At 37.0% G+C, this 20,747-nt stretch overlaps 2 protein-coding genes across 3 annotated transcripts in view; both read left to right on the forward strand.

The window, feature by feature from the left end:
- Positions 1-20,747, forward strand: part of LOC147833651 (uncharacterized) — a 734,785-nt gene that overhangs the window by 505,029 nt on the left and 209,009 nt on the right. The window lies entirely within an intron of this gene.
- The window catches only part of sgsm2 (small G protein signaling modulator 2), a 101,695-nt gene that overhangs the window by 5,563 nt on the left and 75,385 nt on the right, over positions 1-20,747 (forward strand). For both annotated transcript variants that reach the window (XM_087284067.1, XM_087284068.1), the window contains exon 2: positions 2,206-2,281. In XM_087284067.1, the coding sequence (XP_087140193.1) occupies positions 2,206-2,281 (76 nt within the window). The remainder of the gene's footprint in view (positions 1-2,205; positions 2,282-20,747) is intronic.

Genomic DNA, 20,747 nt, shown 5'->3' on the forward strand with positions numbered 1-20,747 from the left:
CTCTCTGTGGTGAGCGAGAAGTACTGAGAAGTACTGTGGTGTGCAGCAGCATTAGTTCAGATTTCCCTTATTGAAATGGCAACACAGATACCGCCGCCTGTGGGTATGTAAAGATACGTCCTCTCATGCAGTCGCAGAACATACAAGGGTTGGACAATGGAACTAAAACATTGGCCATTTTAGTGTTGGAACGTTCATGGCTAAATTTAACAAGCTTGGTGACCAATCTTCATTGACTGCACTTTTAACTTGTAAGAGCAGAGTGTGAAGGTTTAATTAGAAGAGGAATAGCACAGTTTTGCTTAAAATATTGCACTGTACATAGAATAATGGGTGACATATTAGAGTTCAAAAGAGGACAAATGGTTGGTGTCCATCTCGCTAGCGCATCTTTGATCGAGAGCCACGAAATCAATGGTAGTGTCAGCATACCACCTAGGATGAACAACAAGAGGAAGCTTTCTAAAAAGCATGTCCAGGTTCCACTATTCTGCAAGTAAAATAGCTCAAAATTCCTCCGGCCACTGTGCAGGACTTGTATGTGTCATTCCCAAGACAAATTGATGCTGTGTTTGCTGCGAGAGAAGGCCCTAGACCATACTAATTAACTATTGTGGTCTAAAACCAGGCATTTCAGTTTCATTGTCCAACCCCTGTATATTCTAGTTTCATGTCGTTTATTTGATGTTCACATGCATCTTTTTGTTCCAGACAGAACATGACACAGCCGACTTGTGGCGACAATCAGTTTTTGCCATTCAGTTTTCATCAATCCTAGTTTACTGATGTCTGCTAGGTGTGTCCCAGGCTTAAGAGGAAGTGTCCTGTAAATGTCAAAACCCAATGCTGCCCTTTGGGGTCCAGTAGAGCATAAAATGCAGTTGTACGCTGGCCTTTGTTTTAAACTTCAAAGCAGAACATGAGTAGTGATTATTTATTCCTCTTTACTACAAGTTATAGCACAAAATAAACATGGATAAACATCTCACACAATCTCTGTGTTCAAACTATACTAAAGTGTGAGTTAAAACAACTAAATATATCACACAGAATTACTAATTACTTATGCCTAATTATTTAATTTTTCAGAGGAAACCCACACGAAGGCAAGGAGAACATGCAAACTCCACACAGAAATGCCAACTGAGCTGAGGTTCGAACCAGCGACCTTCTTGCTGTGAGGCGACAGCACTACCTACTGCGCCACTGCCTCGCCCTAGTTTGACCTATTTAAAATTTTAAAACCTGCTATATAAGAACAAGTTGTGAAAGAGTTTAAAAGAGTTCCACCTCCATTTCCTCAACTAAAAGTGAAAAGCTGGGTTTTGTACTGTGCCCTAGTATTTATCAGTGCTAAACACTGAGCGTATTGTGAAAATATCTGTTCCCATATATATTGTGAGTGTGTGTGTGTGTGTGTGTGTGTGTGTGTGTGTGTGTGTGTGTTTGTGTGCGCGTGCGTGTGCGTGTGTGTGTGTGTGTCTGGACTGCCTTTCAGCGTAACAATCCTTGAGTGATGACTTCATTAGCGCTATTGTTACCGCTGTCAGCTTGACTGGAAATGGGTTTTTACTGTCATTTGAATCACAATATGGAGCAGTAGCCCTGGGTTGCATTAAAAACGTTTATAATTTATTGGTTTCATTCAAGTGCTCAACCGTTCTTGTGTCTTTCGAGATGTGTTATGTAATACAACAGGCTGCTGTAGTGAACTGGCTTCAACTTTATTGCTTCTTTATTCGATCCCAAGGACTGCAGCTCTGGGTATCAGCCTTGAAATCGGTTTTCTTTTGCCGTCTGTTGGCCTTGTGGCAATGGGGTGCATACAAGTCATGGCCGTAATCAGCAGATGCCCATAATTTACTCCTTCTCATTGCTACAATTACCCTTCTGCTGTTCTTCAAATTACACAAACAGTATAAAGCCGCCCGCAACGATTGTGATTAATTAGTCTGGGATTTGCTGACAGTTGGAGGAGAAAAAAATGTGACAAAGTCTTGTTCTGCACAGTTCCTTGCACTCCCAGGGAAACTTATCAATTGAATGATGCTAATTAAAGCATTTGTGGTTACGCTGTCGTGATTAATTAGTTGCTTTTGTACACCCGATTGCAATGCGCAGAAGCAATTTTGACTTGTCATTATTTAATATTTATTTTATTTGCCAGTCTGTGCTGCTCCTAATTGTGTGTCTTTCCATGTCTAGGTGAAGCAGATTATGGAGGAGGCGGTGACCAAGAAGTTTGTCCATGAAGACAGCAGCCACATTATTGCACTTTGCAGTGAGTACAGGCTGATGCTTATGATTTAAGGCCTTGCAAACAAACAGTAGATGCTCCGGTTTTCTGTGGCACATTGATCGTAATTAATTGTGTTCATTTCTGTGGATTTTGCTTAGAAATTTTGAGCATCATTTTTCTTTAGTTCAAAATCTTTGATAAATTATAGGAAAAGAACTCCCCTGCTGTAGTAGCTAATGAACAGTTAATGATTGCTCTTAAAAGATAACTACCTACTAGATGCATGTCTATAGTGCCAATTTGAATTAATCAATAACCTTAAATTGCATGTTTTTGGACGGTGGGAGGAAACCAGGAAACCCGGGGGAAACCCTCGTGAGCACAGGGAGAATGTGCAAACTTCACACAGAAAAGTCGGTTGGCTTTATAAAGACTAAAACCAGTGACGTTCTTGCTGTGAGGCAACAGTGCCAACCAATGGGCCACCATGCCATCCATCGAGGTAGGGAGGAGTAGGGGTGGAAGGGAGGATTCTTCAAAATGAAGATGGCTGATATATGGAACTTAGGGTATTTATAGTGGCTTAGGAATCGTCTGATTGGTGAATAATAAATTGAATAATGCAGGACCGGCTGCAAGCAATCATAAGCACGTGATCCCATTCGAAATTAGTTTATAAATAAACTTCACTTATGAGTTTTAAACATACTATTTTTTAGAATTAATATTGAAAATGTAAATTTTGTTGTATTAATAGCTAATACATTTATTATAACATTCTGCATAAAGAAAAACATAATTTTGCTGAGAAAAATAATTGACAAGTTCAGATTCAAAAACTTCAAAGTGCCGTCTGAAATTTACTCCTAAAATTTGCATTTCTTTGCCTCCTATATTTCAGTTTTTTTTATGTTAAAATACACATCAAAATTCAAAACTAACTATATTAGCTATGTTTCCATCCAAAGATGTGAATTAAATTTATACGCAAAACTGGATTATCACATCAAAGACTTGCGAATAAAGCAGCGTTTCCATCCAAAGTGTCAAAGAGTACAAAATCATCACTTCCTGATTAACTTTGAGACACATATCTACAGTAAAAACAGAATTTGCTGTGTCAGTAGAAGCTGCGTGAATCTTTTTTTTTATTTAATAAATGACTTGCGCCTTAGAAGACAAATGCCAACGTGCAATAAACGCGTGGTGGTGTTTGAGGCATAAGACGCAGAACATAGACTCTCTTGACAGTTTTATAGAAAATTAATAATATGATAACACTAAAGGCTTATACACACCAGGACGCTTTTCATTTGCGTTCATTGTCAGCGTTTTTCGAGACGTTTTTCCGGATTCAAACTTAAGCGATTTTTACTGGCATCCAGCAGAAGAGTATGCAAAATCACTCCTTGATGTTAGATGCTGCCACACAACTTTAAGCTTCTGACACCCGCTTCTTACATAGAAGAAGAAGAAGAGGAGAGAAAGTTGACATGCTTGTTGTTAAAGTTACTGGCGAATCGAACAAGCATGGATGGTTCAAGCAGCAGCTCCAGCTCTAGCAATGAAGAAATGATTATTGTTCATCAGTGCAATAAGCAACTCAATGTTCATATGGCCTCTGGGCATCTTCTTCAATGTTCTCAACGATCTCATTGACAGTTTTGCGTTTCCAAGTGCTGTTTATTTTAACTTAAGCAGCTCCGTGCACGTGAACAAAAGTGCCAATCTGATTGGTGGAGAAGGTTAAGGAAAAAGAAATTGGTTAAAGAAATTGTTAAGAATGACCAAAACAACATTTCAGATGTTTTACCATGTGCTCAGCCTACTGATTTGTCCATCTACACAGATTTTTATCATCACATGGTCTCTTATAACAAAATACCTAGACTTTTTTAATGCGCATACTGGAATTTGTTCAGTAAAAGTGTTTCCATCGTAGTTTATGAACATCTTTTCTTATTGAATAAAAAGTGTATCGCTCAGTTATGTGCATGTTTTTATGCAAATTTCAAAACTTAAGCGCTTAATGGCGTTATCATCAACATCCATCGTGTTGTTATGCGCATATCCACAATGCGCATAATATAGGTGGATATAAACCTTGTTGGCTCACATTGCTAGTTTTATGATGAACTATTCATCTATGCATGACATTAAGAAAAAAAAAATAGTTTGCCTTTGTAATCTAAAATTTAAATGCCTACTTTATTACATCCAATCAGCTTGCAGTAGAAAAAAACAAGCCACATCCACTTTTTGCTCGTTTAATATTCTCTTTCTCTAGGAACTGCGTCAGAATACAAAAAAGGTGGCAGCTTCTGGTTCATGCTGACTTTTTTAACCCAATAGTTGCTTTAAAAGAAGAATTACAGAAATTTAAACTTAGGAACCTAAGAAAAATGCTCATTTTAGAAAAAAATTTCAGACACCACTTTTTAGTTTAGTTTTTTTACATGTGAACTCTTCATTTATATAATATTACAATAAAAAATCTTTTTTTCTGACACATAAAAACAGTATGGCAAGGTAGGTTTATTTATATAGCACATTTCATACACAGTTGTAATTCAAAGTACTTACCATAAACAGGAATAAAAGAAAAAAAATCTAAAGCATTTAAAAATTATTTAAAACATATTAAAATGTGTTTAAACAGGTTTTAAAGGAAGGAAAAATAAAAGAGATACATATTAGTGTGATCTGTCGGACATAGCACAGTGCTCATTCAGTAAAAGCACAGCTAAACAGATGTTTTAAGTCTTGATTTAAATGTTCCTAATGTTGGAGCACATTTCTGGAAGCTGATTTCAGTAGTAGCTGAAGGCCGATTCACCCTGCTTTGAAAGAAATCTTTCTAAAAATGTTTAAATCTTGGAATTTCTAACTGATCTTTTAGGTTTGTATTCAGTGAGCATATCTGTAATGTATTGAGGTCCTAGGCTATTTAGGGATTTATAGACAAGTAATTCTTTAAAATGTTTTCTAAATGTAACTGGGAGCCAGTGTAAAGACCTGAGGACAGGTGTGATGTGCTTGGATTATTTGGTTCTGGTCAGAATTCTGGCTGCAGCGTTCTGTCTGATTTTCTTTTTGGGAAGGCCAGTGAGGAGTCCATTACAGTAATACTCCCCGTTGGTGATAACAGCATAAACAAGTTTCTCTAAGTCCAACAGTGACACAATTTTCCAACTGTTATTGTAAATTCACATTGCACTAAATGTGCATCTTTTTTTTTTCTAAAGAAAACCTACTAATATTTTAAATGTGTCTTATATAGAAATGTATAGATATAAGCAAAAAAGAATGAAAATTCTATGTTTGTATGTAAAGACATGTATAAAAGACAACACATTCAATTCCTTGGTATGGCAAGTGAAATAATCACCTGGATAAATCGCTAATCTGAACCAGAACTAGCAGAAAATGTTTTTGTTGAGACCTGATTTGTGAGAGCTCATCAAAGGAGACTTCAGAAGGGATGGCAGGGCTTCGTTGGCAATGCTAGTTTCAGAGCTTTGAATCGCTGCCAACAATAAGGTTGATTTGTCCGGAGCGGATGTGTGTGTGTGTGTGTGTGTGTGTGTGTGTGTGTGTGTGTGAGTCACTCTCTTTACTCCAGTGACACACAGAGACAGGCAGGAACATTAACCCAGGCTGAGCTTCATTACGTCAGTGACACACCAGTGCTGCGTGGCACCACAAATACTGCTTAGTCAAGCTTCATCGGTACAGACGAAAAATGCTGCTGTATATGATTGGAAACAGGAATAAAAGCAAGGAAATGAGTTTGTTTGCTATTTACTTGCTCATTTTACCTTTGCACGACACCAAGTAATGTATTTGCTTTCGGAGTGTGAGTGTTTATGCAAATATGACATGCATTTATCATTTGTGGTGAATCTGTATTTCACACATGGCAGATATTCTTGCAGTGCTGCTGCTCGAGCTTGTTGATATTTACAGTTTGTGCCTCTTGTCGTTCAATATGTGTGCCAGCTTTGCGTTGAGGCTCAGTCGTTGTGTTGTGTGAATTTCAAATCCAATATAGACATGTTTGAAACATCAGGATATGTTACTTTTAATCAGAAATGCTGGACTGAGTTGGTCATTCTACGAATTCTGCACCTTTTCAACTCAAAATTAAAAAAATAGTTTTAAATACACACACACACATATATATATATATATATATATATATATATATATATATATATATATATATATATATATTCATTCATTTTCTTGTCGGCTTAGTCCCTTTATTAATCCGGGGTCGCCACAGCGGAATGAACCGCCAACTTATCCAGCAAGTTTTTACGCAGCAGATGGCCTTCCAGCCATAACCCATCTCTGGGAAACATTCACACACACATTCACACAGACACTCATACACTATGGACAATTTAGCCTACCCAATTCACCTATACCGCATGTCTTTGGACTGTGGGGGAAACCGGAGCACCAGGAGGAAACCCATGCGAAGGCAGGGAGAACATGCAAACTCCACACAGAAACGCCAACTGAGCCAAGGTTCGAACCTGCGACCCAGCGACCTTCTTACTGTGAGGCGAAAACACTACCTACTGCGCCACTGCCTAATAATATATATATATATATATATATATATATATATATTATATATATATAAATATAAATAAATACTTACTTGAGATATTTAGTTTGCTATTTTATAAATATTTACTAGCTCTTTTGCCGTTTTTTGTCATTCTTGTTGTTGCTAACGCAAGCATTAATATTGGTATTGTTTTAATTAGAGGTATGTTATATCGGTTTCACATTTATGATCAGAACTTTACTCCACCTATTCAATGGGAATAAAAAGAAAATGAAATTCTCATTCAGATGATAAAAAGCATCTTCATTTGATCTTCATTTTTGACCACTTCAATTAGGAAAATACAGGTCTTTACATGAGCTTCAATAAAGGAGGTCTTTTTCCAAAATATGATCCAGTTAAAGCTGCAATAGATTCACCAAAAGTTTATATTGAATATAATATTTGCATTTTTTATTGAAAATATTGATAGTAGTTTATTTGTGATTGACTAACTGATTGGTTTAGTTGCAAAAGCACATGTTGCACACTTTGATAATTAAATCACTTAAATATTGAGTACATACTGTATATATATATATATATATATATATATATATATATATATATATATATTTTTTTTTTTTTAATATACGCATTGGGTTGGGACGCATTGGGTTGCAGTGGGGATCTAATAAACAATCTATAAACTTTTTGGGATCCTTCGACACATTTTTCGATGTGGTCTGTGCTATTTTCAGTTCATTTCTGTATTTGCATGTGTTTGTGAGTATTTTCATGCATAACAATCTATAAATACAATCAAGAAAAAATACAATTGAAAAAGTGTTTTATTGTTTTCCAAGTGTAACAGCATTCAAGTGCAGTAACTGAATGATAAAAATAATAATTAATTTAATAATAATAATTAATTAATTAATTATTAATTTATTCATTGTTAAAGTTACAAATGGTGCAATTTCCTATGCCTGAATGATTTTGAGGTCATTTTACAGTCCCAGGCATCAAAAAGACATGCAAATTATGAAATGTCATACAAACTCAACATTGTATATCCTGCTAAATGACTATTGCGAAGAATCACATTGTGATATCATTGCTGAAACGTATATATTGCACAGCCCTAATATATAATATAATATTATTTTTATAGATAGTATGAGTCATTAATGACAGAATTTTCGTTTTTAGGTGAACAGTTTCTTTAATTTCAACTAATTTATTGTCAGTACTGATCTCTCATCCATTGCATCTGACATGTTTCCTCACAAACACCACCCACTCAGACATGAAAAAAATTTGAGTGTCCAGAAAAGCGGTATATATATTTTCGGCTTAGTCTCTTAATTAATCTGGGTTTGCCACAGTGGAATGAACCACCAACTTATCCAGCATATGTTTATATATATATATATATATATATATACAGTGTGTGTGTGTGTGTGTGTGTGTGTGTGTGTGTGTGTGTGTGTGTGTGTGACCGTAATAGAAGAAAAATCATGTTTCATGTCAGTCCTATTACAAATATTGTATATTTTTTGCTAAGAATGCTGCTCAACAATTAAACTATATTAGAACAATAGCCAAAAATGTGAATATTGTTGCCTTCGATTAAAAGTCTTGCCGAAAAAGAAAAAAATGAACCCGTATACAGTTTTAATTACTGAAAATAAAATTAATGAAAAAAAAATAAACTAAACAAAATTTAATTTCAAGTAATATTGATGAAGTAATGTTTTTTTTTTTAAATCCCGAGTTCATTTATTGTTTTAGCAATTTAATGTCTGATTATCATCTTAGGGAGGCAAATATAAGTGTATTAGCATGGCTATGTTTAGACTAAATGCTAAATCTACCCAAAAGCATTGTTATTTTTGTGGCTGCTCCTATTTAAGACTGAACAGGCACATCTGTGTCATCGAGGTTAAAGGTCACATGATAACAAGTGGTGATGTCATCGCTCAGCTACTCTGTGACTCATCACTGTTCTTGTGTTAGCCGGTTAGCGCTATTTAACATCCGCTAATAAGTCTGAATGGATACTTTGTTACTCAGACAGTTTTTTTAAATGAGTAATGAATACATCTTTATTCGGGACTCCTTCTCATTAGCTCTGAATTACAACGGGTTGAAATATGAGATGTAGATATTCTAGCATCTTAGCTTGATGAGGACAGCAGATCTGACTTTCTCTGTGTTTAGTCTTCCTGTTCTCCAGTAAACACTGCGCTGTGCTGAAGTGAGTCCTCTGAGGTGATGTGTTTGCACACAGCCTGTGTGAATCCCTCTGATTCACAGGACACACTGAGTGAAGAGTGCCACAAATACTGAGGTGTGAGTCTCTAGAGAACAGCATTGCTGCCTGAAATAGGCTATTATCTAATGTCTATATTATATCTCTTTTATGATTTGTGATATTTGTGGTATCTGTGTTTGAAATATAGCAGATATATTTAATTGTGTATAGGTAATAAAAAAAAAAACGTGCGTGTGTGTATATGGCATATATATATATATATATATATATATATATATATATATATATATATATATATATATATATATATATATATATATATATATATATGTATGTACGTATATGTATTTTTTATATTATATATATTTTTATATTGTATATATTTATATACACTAGTGGTGTAACGGATCAGAAATCTCACGGTTCAGATTTTAGTCATGAATCTGACCATTTTTTAGATCAGCCAAAAAGGGGAGGAGACAAATCGTCACCTTGGAATTAAAAGTTTCTATCTGCGTTCTGGATGATTTTGAGATATTGAGCTTCAAAGTTTTTTGTTAGCAAACAGTGAGTGTGATTAATTTGTTTTTTTAATAAAAAGTCTTAAAATGTAGACACCTTATAAAAAAATCCCATAATGTAAATGAGTCATTTAATAAGAATATGTCAATAACTTAATTTTGACAAAAAAGTCAGATAGAACCTTATAATTCTAAGGTGACGAAATTTCATTTGCTTTCCATTTATTACAAAAGCAGTATCGCAAGAAACATTTGGTTTTCACAAACAGAACTTTGAAACTGTAATTTCATTTAAAATAAAATGAAGAAATAATCAGCTGAATAAAAATAAATTGTAAAATATTCAGTACTGTGAAAAATTCACTTTATATTCTGCGTTGAGTGATCGGCATGACTCACGGTGCCTGCCTTGCGCGTTGCCATGCATTTATACTTCTGCGCGCTGTTTGTGTTGCTCTGCAACAACACTTCCTAAAGGCTAGCTGGCAGCAGGTTATTGTGTACCTCTGTGGCGAGTTTCGCTGGTATTTAGTTTTTTCTGAACGCTACCTTGATGTACAAGTGGCTCGTTTGTTCGAACTCGTTCGTTTTGAGGCGGGAAATGGCGAACATGCAACAATATTACTTATAATGTTAACACAAGACAAAACTTTCAATCTGGAGCTCCTTCACAGGACTCAACACTTGTAAACACTTACTCCATCAGGCTCACACGGCTCTCTGTCCCACCCACACTCATCAGTGCTACCAAGCCGACCAATCACAAGGCTTGTGCTATGCGTCATTGAGATGTGTAGTTACATTTTTGAGAGGTGCGCGTCAGTGTCGCCGACGGCCACAGTGAGGGCTGTGCGACAGTGCGTAGGCTGCTCCGAAGCATACGTGTGCGCTTCACGCAGAAGTATAAATCCACCTTTACTACTACTGTTGCTAATAATGCTAAATGTACAAATCTAACATTATAATTTGTACAACCCATATTTATTTTTAGTTTCATTTTCATTAAATGATTCAATTATTCTCTCATAAAACTTTATGTGTCATTGCTAGATGTATCATTCTTGAAGAATTATTTTGTGATTAGTGGTTGCCACCTATTGATTAAATAATGTAATTGCTGCTTACAACTTTTATTTTTAAGCATCAAGATGAATGGATATGACGGTGATTTTAATCTTTAACATAAACATTAGTGGCTTTATCTAAACTATTGTAACGATTACCAGCGATCGTAACTCCCTAGATCGCTGGTTTGCTCGCTCAATCACTATGGACTTCAAATCCACCTTTGTTGGATTTCATTTTCATACATGCACTCCGCTCACACACACACATGCTTTCTCATTCTGAATGATTACACTCGTACCACCGGAGGATCGTCAAAGACTGATTACACACACTATTCAAGCAGCACACACACACTCACTCCCATTGCCGAGTCTTGTTTATTGTGTTTACTGACCTTTGCCTAGTTTGTCTTTTTGTCTCTGTCTGCCGCCTGCCTTCTGACCCTTCGCCTGATACTTTGACTACAATTGTGGATTTCCTTCACATATCTGTTTGCACCCGTGTTGACCATTGTTCACCTGACTACCCCAATAAACCTGCAATTGGATCCTAATCCAGTTGTCTGTCACTCCCCGTGTTACAACTATAAACTGTACCTCAGTACAGTAACTATCCTAGTACCTTAGTGTTATTTGACTGTTTTTGAACTAGAGACCAAATCTTTCTTCATTTTTCTTTTTTATAATTATTTTTTGGGGGGTTTCATCTTTATCTGGATAGGAAAGTGAGAGAATTGACAGAAAAGCATGGGGAGCTGAGAGAGGGGAAGGATTGGCATAGGACCGCAAGGCGGAATTAAACTTGGGTTTCCGTGAGCACCAGAGTACAGGTGTCCACACACTAACCACTACACCACTGGCGCCGACCTTTTCTTTTCTTTTTTTTTCTTGTTGAGATTTTTAAATACATTTTTGAATGATTCGATGGATTAATAAACATGCAAATAACCATCGTTTATAACAAATGTTGCATTGTTGTTGATCTCGATCTTTTATGGATTAATTGAGCAACTTACACTGAATGCATTAATGCAGGCCAAACAATAGTGACCGAAAACACCTTTAATAACCTAAGAAACCCACCACATCCCAAATAACCTACCACAACTTCTTCTGTCATTATTACATTTTACAGATAACCTAAATACTTTCATACATGTGATTTGAATGACGCAAGAGGCGTTCTTGCTGCGATCGTTACAAATTTAGTCATTAAAAAAATTTATTAATCTGTGAGTCACGTGTGTTTCGACCCGTGGGTTGTAACCCTTATGAATCAAGGATCAACAGTGATCTGTTAATATATACATTTAAATGTACTTAATAAAAGCATGTTGTATAAAGAACGTAAAAACATTTAAATATACAGTAATTAGAAGTAAACTAATGATATTTTTATAAGCTTTGGAAGGACTTTTTTCTAGAAGTTGGACAGATACTTGGCACAGTTCTGTGTGGTTTCGTTTCACATATCCATCCTGTCATGTCTTTTAGTAAGTGCCAAAAATTGTTTTTTATTTATTTAGTTTGTTTCCAAGTTGTTCTTCTCCTCCTCATTTTGGTTATTATCACACTCCCTCGCACATTGCAGGCGTTTTACATGAGGATGGTGCGTTTTTGGGTGTCTGAGAGTAAGAGTGTCTGAGTCGTGACTGTTGCATGTGTGGCAGGTCTGCGAGCAGTGCCAGTCTGTCATCAGCACCAAAAAAACGGATCAGTTCCCCTGTTTTCTAGGCTTCCCCACGCAGTCGTCCTCCCCCTCACACGCTCACCCACGTCACAGCTCTTCATGACAGCACATTCCCCTGCTCCATGAGCTTTCTGGGGAATAAATCAGAAGGAGTTGTGCTTTTGTGATGTGGACTGCTTCAGCTTGAACACGATCGTGTGACGGAGGTGACACTGTGCTTCTGACTGAGAAAACTATCAGCTAGTGTTCATGCTGATGCCTGTCGCTTGGCTAGATTGTTATGCTAATGAACTTATTTTCTACTTTTCAATTTGGATTCCATTTCAGCTTTGTGTATATTTATTTTGTTAACATATTAACAACAGCAAGTATCAAAGTATCATTGAATTAAATTAGAATCCCTGGGGGGTGAAGATATTTAATACTTCATTATATTATGCAGCTTTGAATGCTTGATTCTGATTGGCTGAAGAACGCTAAGGCATGCACTTATTTTCAGATAAATGCTCAGCTAAAGTAGTTCCAGGCTGGTTTTAACCGCTTTAAAGTTCATTATTAGCCTACTACGCTGAATGATTTAGAATGACGAAGAGGCAACACTCAATAGAACGTTCCATAGCAACAGCAGTGCCCAGCAACAGCCCCGGATTCCGCCATTTTGGAGTGAAAGCGGTCAGCTGTCCATTGGATCTTATTGTTGTTGCGAAGGCAAGCAGCTGCTTTGTTTTTTATTTGTTTTTATAAAGCACATTAAAGCTGACATACAAACTGAAAGACGACAATACAACACTCACTGTCACAATTATCAGCACTGTTAATAGTTTATTTTACAGACTTACAAAATGCTGTTGTTCTATTAGAGATTTCATTCCAAAATGGCATCCACGCCATCTAGTGGCTGTTTCCCAAATCGCACTGAAGTGTCGCCTCTTGGTGATTATGCTCTTTGCTAAGGTGTTGCTAGGTGGTTGCTAAGGAGTTGCTATGTGTTTGCTAGGGTGTTCTGAGTAGTTACTAAGGTATTGCTAGGGTGTTTTGTGTTGCTAGGTGGTTGCTGGACTGTTCTGAGTGCTTGTAAAGGCATTGTTAGGTGGTTGCTAAGGTGTTGCTAGGTGGTTGCTAAGGTATTTTAGGTCGTTGTTATATTGTTGCTAGGTGGTTGCTATGGTGTTCTGAGTGGTTGCTTGGTAAGGCGTTGTTAGGCAGTTGCTAAGTTGTTCTAGGTCTTTGCTAAGGTGTTGCTAGGTGGTTGCTATGAAGTTCTGATTAGTGGCTATGTGGGTGCTAGGCTGTTGCTAGGTCGTTGCTAAGGCGTTGCTAGGCGGTTGCGAAGGTGTTGCTAGGTAGTTGCTAGGGTGTTCTGAGTGGTTGCTAGGCGTTTGCATTTGCATTGCTAAGTGGTTGCTAAGGCATTGCTTGGTGGTTGCTAAGGTGTTGCTAGGTGATTGCTTGGCGGGTGCTATGATATTCTAGGTCGTTGCTATGGTGTTGCTAGGTGGTTGCTAAGGTGTTGCTAGGTGATTGCTCGGCGGGTACTATGATAATCTAGATCGTTGCTATGGTGTTGCTAGGTGGTTGCTAGGGTTTTCTGAGTGTTTGCTTGGTTATTGATTAGGAGTTGCTAGGTGGTTGCTAAGGTGTTGCTAGGGGGTTGCAAAGATGTTCTGAGTAGTTGCTAGGCAGTTGCTCACATAAATTTGCATGGTTCTAGAATGAATTAGCATGTTAGCATAAATTTAATATGAATTAGCATGTTGCTAGTATGATTAGTATATTTCTAGTATGATTAGTATGTTTGTTATTATGTTTCTAGTATGAATTGGTATGTTGTTAGTATGTTCAATGTAAAATCAGTGGCAGTTTTATACAATGCTATGGTGTCTTAAGTGATTGTTAGGGTGTGGCTAAAAAGTTTTAAAGGTCATCAGTGATTGGCAGATTGGTAGTCTGAGTTAATTGTGCTCAACCTTAAGTCTGCATGACAGTCTGGTGGAAAGTTATGAGGTCATAAAGTTTGACCAAATTTTAAGTCAATGGAACTTTTTCAAGTTTTCTGGGTCAGTTTTTTAAAAACTGTATGTCAGATCAATTGGAAAAGATATAGCAACCCGAGTCAGACCAGTTGGAGGTTTGGAGTAAGTTTGGTGGTTGTAGAATGAACGGCCTAGGCATATGTAAATTAGTCTCAGAAGAAGGTGATTTCATGCAGTTACAGTACGCTGTTATTTTTTTTTTTCTAAACTGCCCCTGTTTCTGGTTTCTCTTCAGAAATGAGTTGAGTCATACATCTAAAACTGTCATTTTGAGAAAGAGTGTGTGAGATGTTTGATCCCAGCGCTGTCCTTCTGTGTGTGTGTTTGAGACTGGTGTTGCTGTGGGATCATGCTGCCTGCCCATAATGCCAAGCTGTACACAAAGCCCAGCAGATATCTATCAATCCTTTTTATTATAATTATTATTAATGACAAATTATTAACTTAAATGCCTGTCACATTTAATAAGGGTAATGATTTCTGGCTGAATTAAATGTATAGTGTATATATTAAACACTTTTAAGTTATACTTATCAAAATTATAGGCGTCATGGTGGCCAGTGGGTAGCACTGGTCGTAAGTTCGAGCCCCAACTGGGTCAGTTGGAATTTCTGTGTGGAGTTTGCATGTTCTCCCCGTGTTCAAGTGGGTTTCCTCCAGGTGCTCTGGTTTACCCCAATCCAAAGACATGCACAATATTGTAGGTGAATTAAATAAACTAAATTGGTTGTGGTGTATGAGTGTGTGTGTGTGTGTGTGTGTGTGTGTGTGAATGTGAGAGTGTATGGGTATTTCCCAGTACATTAAATAAAAAGGCAAAGACAAACTTAACTCGGCTGGCAGGACAAAGCAGGGCTGGACACAACTGAACAGGGAAATAATCTGATGAACTGGCACAGGACAGCAGACATGAGGAGAATATAAGCAGAAGTAAAATAACACACAAACAGATGAAAATAATTAACTAATAATAGCTTAACAAGGAGGGTGGGACTAGACAATAGATGGGAGAGCACATGACACAGAGACAACACAAGCCATGTGCTCACATCCAATGGGACAAGAACACGCAGCCAATGAGAGAACTCATTACCCGCGTGTTCATATGACAACACAAGCACACGGTGCATGTAAACATGCACCACGTGCTAAACACAACACCAACAGAAGAATGGCACGAGACACGAGTACACGATGAGTACACACACACATGCAGCATGCATGTTTCATCCCAGCACCAACCGAAACTGAAACCAACTAAACTGAGAAGCTTGAAATGAAACACCACGCTGCAGACAGACGAATGATGACAGGTGCAATTGCAAACATGCACAGACCTCACGCACCTGCATCAAGCGGGAACGCGCACAGTCCAAGCGTTTTTACAAACGCCACTCATACAGAGACACACACACACACACACAATGACAAAAGCAGTGCCTGACCCGAAAAAAAACTCAAGTCGAGCACAACACAAGACATGACAGGACTAGTGTCTGGAATCTGCCACTAAAACAAGAATTAACAAGACCAGAGTAGCAGAATCCTGAAAAAATGAGCATGTGCTTTAGCCTGTATTTCAAAATATTTTATTTTACACTGTTATACAATGTTAATTGTCAATTGAAAAAGTAGAAAATTACAGTTTTCAAGCATTCAGAAAGCGTGCAGTTATTTGTGTTTGTATTGTAGTTTTACAGCATATTTTTGAAAAATAATTCAAATACATTCTTCTTAATAATTTTGTTTATTTATTTATTTATTTTATTTATTATTGAAATAAAGCAGGTCTTGTAGTGCTCTGCAAATGTATAGTAAGTATAGTAATAACACACTGATGTGAAGCTTACAATATTTTTCTACTGGACTTAATATATACTTCCACTGAGCTTAAACAATCCTTTAACTAGTTTTAAAAAGCACTTCAGCTGTCCTTAAATTATGCTTCAACTTAGAGTATACTTCAACTGGGCTTATACTATACTTTAATTGGTTTTAAAATGCACTGCAGCTGGGCTAAAAAAAACTTAAAATATACTTCAACTGTGTTAAAATCAAACTTTAACTGTATTTTAAATATTTCATTTACAGTAAACGTACTTTCAATAAAATACACTTTTAAAAGTACACTTTAATTGTACTTAAAGTATGTCCTTTTTAACACAACTATGTACAGTATGTTACAACATATTTCAAATAGCTTAAAGTTAATCTTAAGTACGTATAAAATAACAATTAATATGCTTGAAGTTGTTCCAAAATAACAAATTTAATATCCATTTAGTATAGTACAATTAAAATATGATAATTGCATCTAAAAAAGTGCAACTTAAGTACATTTTCTTTTCACCTGGGTAAGCCGAAGGAAAATAAATGAATGAATTGACAATGACATAGTTCACTCATAATATTAAGCGCCATAAATGAGCTATGATTAACATTTTACGGCACTCATAATTGAAGTTACTATAGTAAATAACTCTAATGCAGCTTGTTACAGTTAGTAAAACATGGGAAATGACTTGCAATCATAAATAATAGATTTATATTTTGACAATAATCATTATTGAGTGCTCGAGCTCACTGTTGCTATGGTTATTTTCGCAGACAAAGACAATTTCTGTGTGTGAGTGTTGCGATTTTACCTACTGCTTTTAAATTTTAATGTCTACCGTCTGAACATCCTTAATTTGACAGTCAATACAAGTTCAGTCCAATTGTATAGCAGTTTTTCATCTCTACGTAAACCCAAAGCTGTGAACAGTCAGCGTTCACTATTACACATTAACCGAGTATCATCATTTCCTTCATTTACTCATTTCCCGCATGAAAAGAAAACCCCTCCGCTCTCCCATGAGCTGCCGGATATTCATTTACATATATCTCTCAATGCAATCATTTTGACTTAAAGACTTGAAGGCAGCATATGTCCAACTGTGTGCGGATTTTTGGCCAGTGTGTGTTTTTGTTCTTTGTGTATATTTAGAGTTAACCAGCGATGGGTTGTGTCGGGGGGTCAGTTGCTTCAGGCTCTCAAACCCACTGGCTGATCAATGGAAAGAAAAACACAGACCTTGTAAATCCCTCGGGCTGTGTTTTAAAGCAGAGCTGAGTGTGGGCTGGGTCAGGGCTCACTAGAAGAGCGCAGATTGCTGTTTGCATTTTTTACATGAATTAAAAAGTGTTTGAATGGCGTTGGCACTACATTATGTATTGTACATGCTGTAATTTGGGTGGCATTAATGAAGAATACAAAGATCATTAGTCAGATCCCTTCAGATGCTGGCTTTCTGCTGTTGTATGCATTTGCAAAACTGCATCGCTTGGCTGGAATTAATGCAAACCCCCATGGATTTGTTGTGTTATATTGATTAAAAGTTGTTGCATTGAATTGATTTTCTGAAAAAAAATGGCATTGAGCAAGTCATATTTAATTATTGCCTGTTATAATTACTTAGCCAAAGCTTTTTGGCTAAAGCTACATTTATACAATAAGAATGTAGCCAAAAACTGAAAAGATTTTCCATAGCATTTTTAAGTAGGCTCCATATTTACACGGCAAGGCCAGTAGTTGCCGCTGTCACCTTGTCGGTAAACCGTATACCTGTGAGGAAGTGGCAATGTGTTGTTGGAAGCTCAGTGCTGGTGTGTATTAGGGTTGGGCGATGGCAACCAATTTGGCATCGTACGATATCTTATATGAAACATCGCGATGGACGATGGCATCGTCATTATAGGCGGCGGTGAATTAATTATTTATGAATTAATAATTATTTCATAATGAATTAATTATGTGCAGCCTGCCGTTTCAACTACCTGAGCCGCATGGTCTTTATTTTACCCATAAACAAATCATACATGAATAAAGATAAGTTGCACACATAACTACCACCTGTCAATCACTTGTTCCGCAGGACTCGTGAATAGGCAGAGTGATCAGTGTCGTTATAATGGCGTCAACAAACTTGGTTGGTAAAAAAGGTGCTCAGCCAACAGAAATCACCCAACACTATCTGAGGTTTTCACTAAAATGACTAAGTACAAGCGTGAAAGCGAAAAATTGAACCAGTCTACTGACCCGCTGACTGCCTGGACCCGCTGTCTCGAGCGCATGACAGTGTGTGTGTCTGTGCCTTTGTGTGTGCGTGTGCGTGTGGTCACATGATGTGCGTTTTCAGCAGTAGTGTGGAAGGAAGAAGGGCTGCTCAGAAATGCTAGGTGAAACGCCAGAGTGGATGTGGATCATTTTCATTCTAAAATGCCATTTAAAAACTAAGACCTATTAGAGTAAACGGGGCCTGAGTGTGTATTTTTCGCGAGCGGATTTGCAACAGGGGCTGAGCGGAGGATCGCATTGCTGGCTCAGCATCGTGGTGTCTGTCCACCATCAGCGATGGATGATGGCATTGTCTATCGGCCCAGCTCTAGTGTGTATGTATGATTGCTGTGTCTGTGTGTGTGTGTGTGTGTGTATGATGTTGTTGGTTGTATTGTAAAGTAAATGTACAATTTGCTAATGAAACTTGATCAACACTACCAAATACTCTGGTATTGTTGTGTGTTTTTCCCAAGCGGCAACCTCCCGCTCTCCCTCGTAAATCCAATACGGGAGTAACTGGAACTGCAATTCATCAACTCGCCTTTGGGGGCTGGCTCCAGGAACTCCTGATGTTCACTGACTGCAGAGCTAAATTGACCAATTTTACAGCTGATAAAAACAAGTTTACAGCCTGGTACAAAATATGGTTTTGGTGTATATAGCTAATATTAACCTTCATGACAACTGTGAGGGGGATGAATGTTTTCATAACTCATCCGTTTAATTTCTATTAAGTTATATTAAGTCTGCATAAGTCAACATAATCTGTTACTGTAAATGATTAAATTGTGCAAGTTTAGACTGCATGTCACTAATGAAATGGCTACTGTATGATTTCTGAAATCATCAAATGGCCTTAAACATTTACTAATCGCTCCACAGTATCTTATGTTTCCAAACAAATTCACAAACTGCATGTATTCCATCAGTGCTGCACAAAACTGGTGTGCGGTGCTGACTGCTGGACACTTACAGCTTGTTAATCAGGGTTCAAAGTGCATAATAAGTAGTATCATGTGATCACAGCTATTTTTACCCTTAGGTTACACAGATTTCACACACACCCATCAACTTGCTTTCAGTCAGCTTATCATCGGTGCATATATTAGTCTAATGTCTTCCCACCTTAACTAATTATAGTCCATAAATGGCAAATATTTGCAATTACACTTAGAAAAACCCTTAAAAGAAAAAGGAACTGATGTTATTGTTAATTTGCAGGGTATAAGGTGGAATAATTTTCACAGTTTAATACTCACAAATCATGAATACAATACTACTCATTTAGAAGGGCTACTCGTACACTTAAGTGTATTTAGAAGTGATATTTTTATCCTACTTGCACTACATGTTTTGGTAAATAATGCTACTTTTACTTGATTATGATTTTCAGTTCTTAGAGTGGCTGACTGTAGTATTGGTAACCTAGCAACCAACAGTAAACTAAACAAGCATAATGGAATCATGTGGGAGTAATGGTCAGAGTTTATTCAGCAAATGCATGTTCACCTCCTATTATTATAATTAAAGCTTTTTCATCCGAAACAACCTCAAACAAGCATTTCTTTTGTGCAAATTAGAGGATTTTTTTATTGCAAGTTTGGCATTTCCATCACTAATTTCTCATTTGATATTAAAAATGAGCATTAATACAGGGTTATGGAAACCCAGCTATCATCATGATGCACAGATATTATCTTTGTATTGCCTGTAACTCCCAAAGTACTAGTAACCATTAACTTGCTTTTGATAAATGAAGTAGATTCTTTAATGTAAAAATCTTCTTTAATATTCTACTAACGTAAAAAAAAAAAAAAAAAAACTACATTCAGGCTGGCCTGAAGGTGAATACATTAAAAGCAAATCCCTTTTATTTAGAGAATTGAGACCTGGTTAGGACCTGAGATGACATTATATGAAATCTGATACTTCCTGATTTCATGGAATACAAACAATAGATGGCTAATCAAGGAAGTAAAACACTGTTCTGTTGTTTTCTGTGAAAAAGACCAGTCCTCACCCAGTCTCCCATTTTAAATCCCATAACGTCATCCGAAGCTGTGACAGAACTTTGCAGATATTCTCTGGAACACCTGCGCCACTGTGAACTAATTAGATGTTAATGAGTGAATGAATAGAGTTGTGAGTCATGTCTGTTTACCCAGCGTCCCTCGGCTGATCACGATGAAGCATCTTGCGAATGAGTCTTACTTGAGACCCAAATTCAAATTAGACTGCGAGCAGACTTTATTTGTGAAGCCC

Source organism: Danio rerio, chromosome 15, assembly GCF_052040795.2.
Source record: "Danio rerio strain M-AB ecotype USA chromosome 15, GRCz13ab, whole genome shotgun sequence".
Classification (NCBI taxonomy): domain Eukaryota; kingdom Metazoa; phylum Chordata; class Actinopteri; order Cypriniformes; family Danionidae; genus Danio; species Danio rerio.